The following is an 11,206-nucleotide window of genomic DNA, read 5'->3' on the forward strand; positions in this document are numbered from 1 at the left end:
CATAAAAGGAACTAGAGGTGAGAGTATGTGTGGAGTGGTGCCTCTTTGTTGCTTAAAATCGACATTAAGAAAACACATCTAGGGGTGCCTGAGTGACTCAGTCAGTTAAGTGTCCAACTTCGGCTCAGGTCATGGTCTCATGATTCATGGGTTCGAGCCCGGCATCGGGCTCTGTGCTGAGGATTCGCTCTCTCCCTTTCTCTCTGCCCCTCCCCAACTCATGTGCATGTGCCCTCTCTCTTTCTCTCTCTCAAAATAAATAAACTTAAAAAAGAGAAAACACATTACTTGTCTTCACCCCTACTTGCATTTGAAAAAAAAAAGAAACTCTTTGCATCAAAAGCAAATATTTATGGAGTGCCTATTATAGGCCAAGCGTTGCACCAGGCAGGTGCCGGGAATGAAAAGACAATGAAGTACTCATAGTCTGGGAGGATGGGCAGCAGCACAGACTAATGTCAGTGTTGAGTACTGGGGAAGCAGAAGAGGGAGAAAAGAGGGCTCCCAGTTCAATTTGAATTTTAGATAAACCATGATCACACGGGAAATACTTATACAAAGAAATTATTCTTTGTTTACCTGAAGTTCCAATTTAGGTGGACATCTTTTATCTGAGAACCCTACGCCTGAAGTGAATTTTGTCACAGGCAGGAAAGGTAGGAGTATGAAGGGGGTCGATGGCAGAGGTAAAGCTAGAAAGGCAGGCAGAGTCTGTGCTTTGCGGATCCTGCTAACGAGTTTGGGCTTTATTCTAAGGGCAATGAGGAGCCGTGGAAGCATTTTCAGCCGGGGCGTGATGTGGTCAGCTTTGTATTTTCAATAGTTACCTTTGGAGTAGTGTACATGATGGATCAGGGGAATCAGTTAGGAAGCTGTTGGAATAAGGTGACACGGGATTATAATGTGGTGGGAACAGATGGAACTGCGGAAGCCCCAACCCAGAGAGCATGCGAGGGAAGAGACGCTGTAAAAGAGCGTGTCTTGGGTGCCTGGGTGGCTCAGTCGGTTAAGTATCCAATTCTTGATTTCGGCTCAGGTCATGATCTCATGGTTGGTGGGAGTGAGCCCTGCATCGGGCTCTGTGCTGACTGACAGTGTGGAGCCTGTTTGGGATTCTCTCTCTCTCCCTCTGTCTCTGCCCCTCCCCCGGCTCTTGTGCGCGAGCTCTCTCTCTCTGTTTTATTTAACACACTTAAAAATAAAAGCATTTCTCAGAGTGTCGACTGAAATCTGCCTGCATCAGAACCACCTGTGGAATTTGTTTAAAATGCAGGCTGCTGCCCACCCCCCCCACCCCCCCCCCCCGCAACCCGGGAATGAGGCCCAGGAATCTGCATTTGAACAAGTGATCCTGACACACACTGAAATTTAAGCACCACACTAGGTGGTGACATCCGGGTGGAGGGAAAATTCCATACATACTAGGCACTCAAATACGAAATGAAACAAATGGACAGTGTCTGTGACATTGGATAAAACTAAAACATCTTCGGGTAGAAGGTAAATGGCAGTGCAGACTGACATAACGACCAAGGTCAGCCTGCCCTAAAATGGGCACTTAGGCATTAGGATTATTTTGACTTAAAAGCAATCAAAACCCAGTCAATTCAGGAAATGCTTTTTACCTCCCCCTCAACTGGCTAAATTTACACTGGAAAGGAAGAGCCTGTACCAGGAAGAGAGCTATTACCTGAGATAACTCCGTTATAACATGAACTAGGTGTGGCAGACAGGGAGGAACTTCGCTAGGCCTTTTGATCAAAGTCCTCTATGTCCCATTGTGTCTGAGTGGCCCAGCAAACATTTGTTTACCAAACATTTACTTTTTCTTCCTCCTGTGAAGTGCATTCCTTCCCTCTGAGGTCCCACACCCTGCCCCCTTCTCCTTAGTTCTGGATGACACATTTACCTCATTTTACCTGTCTTTGGAATTTCCATGCCTGTGTGGATTCCCCATACCTATGAGATTAAATTTGAATTTCTCTTTTTCATCTGTCTCCTGTCCATTTGATTCTTATTCTGGCTAGAAGGACCTTGAAGGGCAGAGGAAATTTTTCCTTCCCCGAGAACATGAAGGATGCTCAAAGATTTGCAGTGCTGGAGTCCGAGCCAGTCCACAGAGTGCTGTAATTACCAGCATAGATCCAGGAGCATGAGTTTTTTCCTCTTGGGCAAAATTAAAACGATTTTTTTAATTGCTAAATTCACTGGATATACAAAGGATTAAAATAATACATCGAAGCCCTTTTCTCCCTTATATTTGGTGAGGAATAGTGTGGTGTTGCTGAAATATTTTCAAGCTGTCACTGGGAATTACATCCCTTAAGTGATTTTCCATACTTACTTTTTACTTGCTTTGTAATGGGCTTCAGTATCTCCAACCAGACCTGTGATAACATTAATGAAAAAGTTGGTAGAACATGGCATTGAGTGCAGCTTTTTTTTTTGGTAATGGACAAAAGTCAACACGAAATAAACAAATACCAAGACTACTGAGATCCCTTCTAACGACAGTTAGAAACAGTGGTGTCAGAGATGACATACCTCGACCATATTCAATCAGCCACCTCGTATTTACCCAATGACAGTGAACACTGTTGATCTATAAACTCTTCGTTGTTGACATTTGAATCACTGCTCCCCTGCCTAAGTAGGATGACAAAGGTGTCACATACAAGGCTCGTTAGTGGCTACAAAGACTAATGAAGGCATTTGGCTCTGCATTTGAATCCTAAAGCCTCCAAATGCCAGCTTAGTAGATATAATGAGCCTTTCTGGGAAGGTGCTGGTGCTGGATAACGGAATAGCCAAGGCAGGACACGTCAGGAAGAACATCCAGAATGTTGGGGCCTGAGAGAGGGGAAAGAAGAGTCCCCTAGTCATTGGTAAGGTTAGGAGCCTTCATTCTGGAGGCCGATGTCCAGCCTCAGGGAAAATCAGAACAGATAAAGCACAGATTGCTGTTCCCAGGATGACAAAAGAGGAGCATAGGGTAGAAAAGTCTGTTTGGTAAACTGAGGCGACTTTAAATAGACAAAGAGGGAGGAGGGACAGTGGTTGTTAAATCTGGTCATTTTGCAAGGGTTTAAAATGCTTTTTCATTTTTCAGTCAGGTTTGAGCGCTCCATACCTGGCTGCAAACTGCATTTTAGAAGCAATCCTAGACACAAAGAACCCTATAATGAAAGCAACTTACATTATTTCCAGAATGGCTACAGAATTCTAATCCAAAATATTCCTTTTCAGCAAGATTTAGGTGGCTGCAACTCAGGTTAAACAGCGCCTTCCCGGATGACTTTTGCTAAACAAAACAGAGAGATCATAGCACAGTTTGCATTCCTGACCTGATAGTGTTACTGCAGTGTGGGAGAAAGGGTGGGGGCAGCCCAACTCTTAAAGCACTTTCGGGTAAGTACGGTTTAGAGATCTTGCTTGCATCCTCTCAAAAGACGATGTTTCACAGATAAATACATGCCTCTACCTGTAGATTGTTTTAGGGCCTCCTCCCCCCCCCCTTCTTAAAAAGCCTCAGACTAATGACAAATCCTCTTAGAAAAAGAGAGCCTTGCACTTAACTATGGCGAGATCTGCAAATCTACCCCTTCAATGGAATTCTTTAATCAATTCATCCCACAGGCAATTTGAATGATTTCCCCCCCCAAATTGACAGATAGTTTAATCAAGATGCAAATCTGACCTGCTTAAAATCCTTCTGTGGCTCCCCTCAGGATAAAGTCTCTAGTCTTCGCTCAGGAGGCCGGGCCCACTTTGGCTCAAGCTCACGTGGCCCCGCCTGCCCCTCCGGCCTCTTCTCTTGCCCCTCCCCCTCGCTGGCATTTTCCTTTCTTTTTTTTTTTTTTAATTTTTTTTTCAACGTTTTTTATTTATTTTTGGGACAGAGAGAGACAGAGCATGAACGGGGGAGGGGCAGAGAGAGAGGGAGACACAGAATCGGAAACAGGGTCCAGGCTCCGAGCCATCAGCCCAGAGCCTGATGCGGGGCTCGAACTCACGGACCGCGAGATCGTGACCTGGGTGAAGTCGGACGCTTAACCGACTGCGCCACCCAGGCGCCCCTTTCCTTTCTAATAATCGCAGCCTGCTCGCAGTTCCCCGCTCACATCAAGTAGTTTCATGGCTCCGGCTTCTGCTCCCCTGTCATTCCTTCTCCACAGACCGCCCTTCCCACCCTTCTTTGGTTTGGCTCACTCCTACTCAGCTCAGATGCCATCTTCCCTGGAGAGCTTTCCCGGATACCTATCAGCCACAGGGTGAGCCAAGGGCAACCTCGGTGCTCCCAAACACCCTCTCTTACCTCCAGCGTGCACTTTGAACCCGGATGTCTGTCTTTCCCATTAGACCGAATACCTTCATAGCAGGGACCTTGCTTCATTTTTCTTGTTACCCACCACGTCTAACTCAAAGCCTGGCACCTAGTAGGGGCTCTTGAATGTTTGTCGCTCTGACATGAAATTGGCCAAATTACTCATAGGAGCTCCTTGAGTAGACTTCACTTTGTTGCTTTTCCCACCAAATCAGGGTCCAGCATAACTCGTTCACATAGGGCCACACGTTTTTGTTTTTGTTTTTCTTCATAAAGCCCACGTCCACGGTGAACACAAAACAGCCCCTTTCCTGGGCTTCTCTGAGAACAGGAGCTTTGAAGATCTCTCTGAAAATGTCCCGGAGCCGTTGCAGGGAGGGCCGTGATGGGAAAATTGGGCCCTGGATGATAGGTGCAAAGAAATGCTGCTGAAAACCTCTAGTTAAAGCCAAGTCACGTGGTGCCTATGCCGCTGCAAAGGAAGCCGGGTGAGGGGAAATGTAGTTGGAAATCACCGACCCGTAGAATTTACGGCAACCTTGAGAGGTCAGAGAGCCCAGCCACCCTCCTCCCACCCCCTTCCCTCTCCCTCAAGGCAGTGCCACGCGGAGCAGGGGCCCACATCTGGGATTTAATAGCTTCCAGGAAGGCGACCTACCCCACCCCCTCCCCCCAGCGACCCCAAATGCTCCCCTCTCCCCTGGACTTCTCTCTACTTAGTTACACTGTCCAAAGCTCCACCACCAGCTCGAGATTCATGTGGGTCAGCCAGGGTCCTATTTTAAAATGCAAATAGGCCGCCAGGGGTAAAACCTACTGCATCCCCAGCACCTGGAGAAAGCTTGAGGGAGAGGGGGTTTGATTTTATGTGGGAGGTCACATTGGAGCTGCGGTCTGGGAAGAGGGGGTCAGCCCACACACAGTGGGGGGTGCAAGGGCATGAAGGGCATTGGGGCGCAGTGGAGGAGGGGGACGTCTGGAAGGGAGGAGGGAAGGGGGAGTTTTTGCCTATGTGGCAACCTTGCCTAGGGCAAGTGCTGACACAGACCATTCCAGACAGATGAGATCGCTCCTATTTTTAAAGCCCTCCAGACAAGGAGCTGCCACGGGATTTTTATTATGAGAAAGAAAAAAGAAGAATTTCTAAAGAGAGATATGACAGCAATACTTTTTCCGACACCAAAGAAACATTTCAGTCATGAGGACCAAATTCTGTCATAGGCTCTGGTTTCTTCGCAAACAACTTAGGAAACTCAAGATTTTCCTTTCTCCTCCTCATTTTTGATTCTTTTTTTCCACCAGAGTATTTAACCCTCCCCATCAAGGCTGCCACATCCCACGTGTTTGTGTATTTAAATGTTTCTGCAGTCACAAAGAATAAATATATAGCCATTCTTGTAAGGATTCCGATCAAGGCTTCCTTTTTGCTTTCTTCCGTAAGATCCCATACCATGTTTATAAGAGTAATCGACTGAGTCTTCCATCCCCACACATGTTGCCAATTGGCTCTAAAAGCCTTTGGCATTTATGCCTTTGGAGGTCAGGCGCTCACGTGGCTCGGGCTCTCCACCCCCATTTCCGGAGAGGCATTTCCCCTTCAGCCCTCCATAATGTACCTCGAAATTGGCCAGCCTTGTGGAACGTGTTGCATAAGAGGTAAGGGCTTGGTTCTGTCTCAACATGCAGGCTTTAATGTTTTTCAACCATGATAATCCAATTCCTCAATTTTTAGGTTACGATTATTTTTCTCATAATATCTCTTTCTATGCAACTTTTCTATTTTCTCTTTTCTGGACTTCTCTGTTTCTTTTCTGGACTTTTGATTCTCTTTTGCATTCCATGTTTGTGTTTAAACTGACACTTCAACGTTCTGATCAAGCTCTTGAGTGGATCTAAATTCTTTACTACCGGTCCCCCCTCAAGGAATTGGAACTACAATCCTGAATCCTGTTTTACCCTCCCCCTTGGATTACAGTAGAACAGCGTTTATCTTAAAAAGAAAACTTTTTCTATAGGGGCTCGTGGGTGGCTTAGTAGGTTAAGCGTCTGACTCTTGATTTTGGCCCAGGTTACGATCTCACGGTTGTGAGATCAAATCCCACATTGGGCTCCATGCCGAGCGTGGAGCCTGCTTGGGATTCTCTCTCTCCCCCCTCTATCTGTGCCCCTCCCTGACATGCATGCATGTGTGCAAACTCTCTCTCTCTCTCTCTCTCAAAAATAAATACTTGAAAGCATATATATGTGTATACAGTTGACCCTCGGGCAACACAGGTTTGAAGTGCATGGGTACACTTGTATATGGATTTGTTTTGTTAAATACAGTACAATACCGCAGTGTAGCACTACAAATGTATTTTATCTTTCTTACGATTTTCTTAATAACATTTTCTTTTTTCTAGCTTACTTTATTGTAAGAATACAGTATAGAATACAGAGAACATACAAAACATGTATTAATTGATTGTGTTATTGGTAAGGCTTCCAGTCAACAGTAAGCAGACTGTTAGTAGTTAAGTTTTGGAGGAGTGAAAAGATAGAGATGGATTTTTGACTGTGTAAAAGGGTCAGTATCCCTAACTCTTGTGTTGTTCAAGGATTAGATAGATACATACACAATTGAAAACTTGTTTTAGAACTTCTGTTTACAGTCTCCAATTTACAAACTGTGTTTTAATCATTGGGCATTGATTTCTGGGGAGCTCCAAACTCCTCTTCTCATGGGAACAACAAATGTTCAAGGTAGTTATCTGTACCCAACAACCTGCCAAAGCTTCTAGGCCCCCAGAGCTGTCAGGTGACAATTTGCTACAACAAACCTGAATTGTAATCGTGCTCTACTCACTTATTAGCTGAATGAATTGGGGAAAATCTTTTACCTCGCAGATTTACCTGCCTTTTCCAGGTACCTGAAAACAGAAACCACGTGTTTGACTACCTGGAAGTATGTATATATGTTTGCTGAATAAGTAGATGAATGGATCCGAACAATTAACTTGATTCCTATACATTAGTAAGACAGTTCTTTCAGGAGGAAGAACAAATTAGTCACTGTGTGGCCTAGGGCAAGTTACTGAATCTTCCAGAGCCTCAGTTGACTCAGCTGTGAAATGGAGATAATGGTACTCTTATCTCGGGGGGCGTGGGTGGTTCAGCCGGTTGAACGTCAGACTTGATTTCGGCTCAGGTCATGATCTCATGGTTCGTGGGAGTAAGCCCCGCTTCTGGCTCTGCGCTGACAGCACGAGCCTGCTTGGGATTCTCTCTCTCCCTTTCTCTCTGGCCCTTTTCTGCTCATGTGCGCACATGCGTGTGCATGCTCGCTCTCTCTTTCTCAAAATAAATAAATAAGCTTAAAATATAGATTTATCTCATGGAGTTGTGAGAATTAAACAAGATAATTCACGCCAAAGGCTTAGTACGGTGCCTGGTATGTCATATGATTTAAGCGATTAATGATTAAGCAGTGGATTTAATTAATTAATTAATTAATTAATTCTGTCTCTGCCGCCAACTGAAGAGATCCCCATTCGAGGCTTGGAGTCACGAACCATGAGATCATAACCTGAGCCAAAGTCAGACGTTTAACCAGGCACCCCTGGATTTTTTTTTTTAAATGAGCAAGGACAGTAGAAACTCTCTTAATGAAATTCCACTTGATGCACAGAGAATGCTTTACATTCCCTCTTTAACACATTGGCAGATGCCTGTGTCATGATGAACGTTCATGACTAGTAGACTGCTCTAATGGTTGTGTACTTCTACACCCATCAATTGAGTTCCATGCGTAATAATTATTTTCTTGAGCATATTTTTGATCATTCTACTCGTTATAATTACACAAATTAAATGGTATGTACACCAAGGAATTATGAACACTGAAAGCAAGAATTGTTTCTGTGAAAACTAAGTTCATCACTTTGCAAAAACTCAGTAAAGGGGGAATCCCCAAAAATGTGCTGTCATATTAGTTTTGCACATGACAGCAGTAAAATATTGCAGGAGAAAAATCCGGAAGGATTCTGTACTCAAATTGCTTTGCAAGCATCTATGTTGTTTTTCCACATTAAATAAGTGAATGCTGAAAATCATAGATGATGAGTTATTGGTGTGGTTTATGGAAGAAAGACAAAGAGAACCAGAAGTCCATACTCAAAAAAGCTCTCACCCTACAGCAAAAGACTGGCATATGAATAACAATGTATATGTTTTATGTCAAAATTAGAAGTTTCAGGGGAATCTGGCTAGCTCAGTGGGTGGAGCATGCAACTCTGATCTCGGGGTTGTGAGTTTGAGCCCCACGTTGGGTATAGAGTTTACTTAAAAAAACAAAATCTTAAACAAAATTAGAAGCTTGGGGCGAATGGGTGGCTCAGTCGGTTAAGCGTCTGACTCTTGAATTCAGCTCAGGTCATGGTCTCACAGTTCTTGGGTTTGAGCCCTGTGTCAGGCTCTGTGCTGACAGCAAGAACCCTGCTTGGGATTCTCTGTTTCCCCCTATCTGGCTGTCTCTTGCTCGAGTGCTCTCTCTCTCTCTCTCAAAAATAAACATTAAATTTTTTTTAAAAAATTAGAAGCTTGAGGTGTCTGTGTGTGTACTTTGATTTTCTGCTTTGACAAACTTTATCAATTAACAACCACCTTTGACCACATAGATAAGGAGATTCTAATGTATTTATATATTTTGTGTGGACTTTAAAAAATATAGACTGTACAACTAAGGTTTCAGAAAAGGATAAACTGAAACAAAATACAGCATATTATTAACAGTAGCATAATCAGTATTTTTAATTTTTTCTTATAGTTGTTATATTTTTCCTGTTTCCAGTGCTGACTTCCACATTCAAACTATTTCTCATGTTCCCCCGAGGAAATTGTTCTTGAAGTCACAGATGATAATCACTCATTCTTTTGACGTTATGGTTCTGTCTCTCTTTTTATCCCCAAATATGACTGTATTAGCTTTGGCTGCCATGACAAAATGCCATAGACTGGGTGACTTAAACAACAAAAATTTATTTCTCATTTAGTTTTAAAGGCTGGGAGTTTGAAATCCGGGTACCACCAGCAAGGTCAGGTTCTGTGAGACCTATCTTCTTGGCTTGCAGATGGCTGCCTTCTCACTGTGTCCTCACATATCAGAAAGATAACTCTCTTCTTCTTCTTCTTCTTCTTCTCCTTCTCCTTCTCCTCTTCCTCCTCCTCCTCCTCTTCCTCCTCCTCCTCCTCCTCCTCCTCCTCCTTCTTCTCCTTCTCCTCCTCTTCCTCCTCCTCCTCCGTCGTCGTCTTCTTCTTCTTCTTCTTCTTCTTCTTCTTCTTCTTCTTCTTCTTCGATTTTACTTTTAAGTAACCTCCACACCCAACCTGGAGCTTGAACTCATGACCCTGAGCTCAAGAAAGCACAACTAACTGAGCCAGCCAGGCGCCCCGTCTCTTCTTCTTATAAGGGCACCAAACCTATTGGATCAGGACTCCACTCTTATGATCTGATTTAACCTTAATTACTTCCTAAAAGCCCTATCTCCAAATACAATCACGTTAGTCACACTGGGGGTTAGAGGCTCAACATATAAACTTGGGTGGGACACGATTCAGTCCATAGCAGTGACCCAGCTTGATGGCCCACTTTAGTTACCATATCTGGTCTTTATGACTTTGGCTCTTTCCAAACATTAAATCCACTCTGAAATAATGAAGATTTGTGAGGCATTTTGGAAAGAATGTGCCCAGTTACAGAAGGCCAAAAAAGAGTTCCAAGAATGTGCTGAGTACCTACAATAAATATTAGGAGGCACCACATCATGGTGGCTAAGAATGTGGGTCCTGGAACCAGACACACCTGGGTCTAGTTCTGCCCTCTGTCTGCTAGAGGGGTGATCTTGGGCAGGCTATTTAATCTCTCTGAGTTTCAGTTTCCTTAATTCTAAAACAGGACTGTCAGAAGCCAAACACCAAAGGCCATATATTCTATGATTCCATTTATATGAATGTCCAGAACAGACAAATCCATAGGGATTGGGGACTGGGTGGAATGGGGAATGACTGCCAATTAGTATGGGGCTTCTTTTTGGAAGGATGGAAATATTCTGGAATTCGATAATTGTGATGTTTGCACAACACAGTGAGTATACTAAAAACCATTGGACTGTACAGTTTAAAAGGATGAATCTTGTGGTATGTAAATTGCATCTCAATTTTTAAAAATTCATAGAGAGCATCAAATGAGGATATTGAGGTTGAGTACTTTACATAACACCTGGTCTGTAGGAAGAGCTCAAGAAGTGTTGCCTGTAGGATGAGGATTATTTTATCATCCAAACTGGCACACTTTTGAAGGTTGACAGGGGTAGTAGTAATTATTTTTTTTTAATATTTATTTATTTATTTTGAGAGAGAGAGAGAGAGAGAGAGAGAGCATGCACATGAGTGTGGGGGGGGGGGGTGGCAGAGAGGAGAGAGAGAGAAACTCAAGCAGGCTCCATGCTGTCAGTGCAGAGCCTGATGTGGGGCTCGATCTCACAAACCGTGAGATCACGACCTAAGCCAAAATCAAGAGTCTGACACTCAATCGCTCAACTGACTGAGCCACCCAGGCACCCCAGTGGTACTAGTAATTATTATATTGTCACAACAGGTGACTATAAAACCAGGACTGTCTTGGACGAACCCTAATGTATGGACATCTAGCTATCGGCATATGGGTCACCCAAGGGGTCTGTTTTGATAAGGGCAACATTTATTTGAATATTCAAGATCAGGGAGTATTAACGATTGCACACGTAACTATAAGTATCCCCTCAGAGAAACCAGTGCCTGTTGATCATTCCTTCATTGGCAAGTGAATGGAATTGCCTTCCAGGCATGTTAACAGTCTGATTCCAC

The 11,206-nt window shown here is 43.9% G+C and overlaps 1 protein-coding gene across 4 annotated transcripts in view; it reads right to left on the bottom strand.

Moving 5' to 3' along the window:
• Nucleotides 1-11,206, bottom strand: part of FRMD7 (FERM domain containing 7) — a 52,417-nt gene that overhangs the window by 22,261 nt on the left and 18,950 nt on the right. Inside the window, exons 1-4 of one of the 4 annotated variants that reach the window (XM_058714519.1) lie at nucleotides 3,698-3,796; nucleotides 3,197-3,301; nucleotides 2,345-2,387; nucleotides 828-872 (exon numbers count right to left, since the gene is read on the bottom strand). Coding sequence is in view for 1 of the 4 variants with exons in the window: in XM_058714517.1 (XP_058570500.1) it covers nucleotides 2,345-2,387; nucleotides 3,197-3,301 (148 nt within the window). In the remaining 3 variants the exon portion in view is untranslated. Of the gene's footprint in view, nucleotides 1-827; nucleotides 1,177-2,344; nucleotides 2,388-3,196; nucleotides 3,302-3,697; nucleotides 3,797-11,206 lie in introns of those variants that run through there. The other 3 variants (XM_058714518.1, XM_058714517.1, XM_058714520.1) reach the window with 3 other exon arrangements.

The sequence above is a fragment of the Neofelis nebulosa genome, chromosome X, assembly GCF_028018385.1.
Source record: "Neofelis nebulosa isolate mNeoNeb1 chromosome X, mNeoNeb1.pri, whole genome shotgun sequence".
NCBI classification, from domain to species: Eukaryota; Metazoa; Chordata; class Mammalia; order Carnivora; family Felidae; genus Neofelis; species Neofelis nebulosa.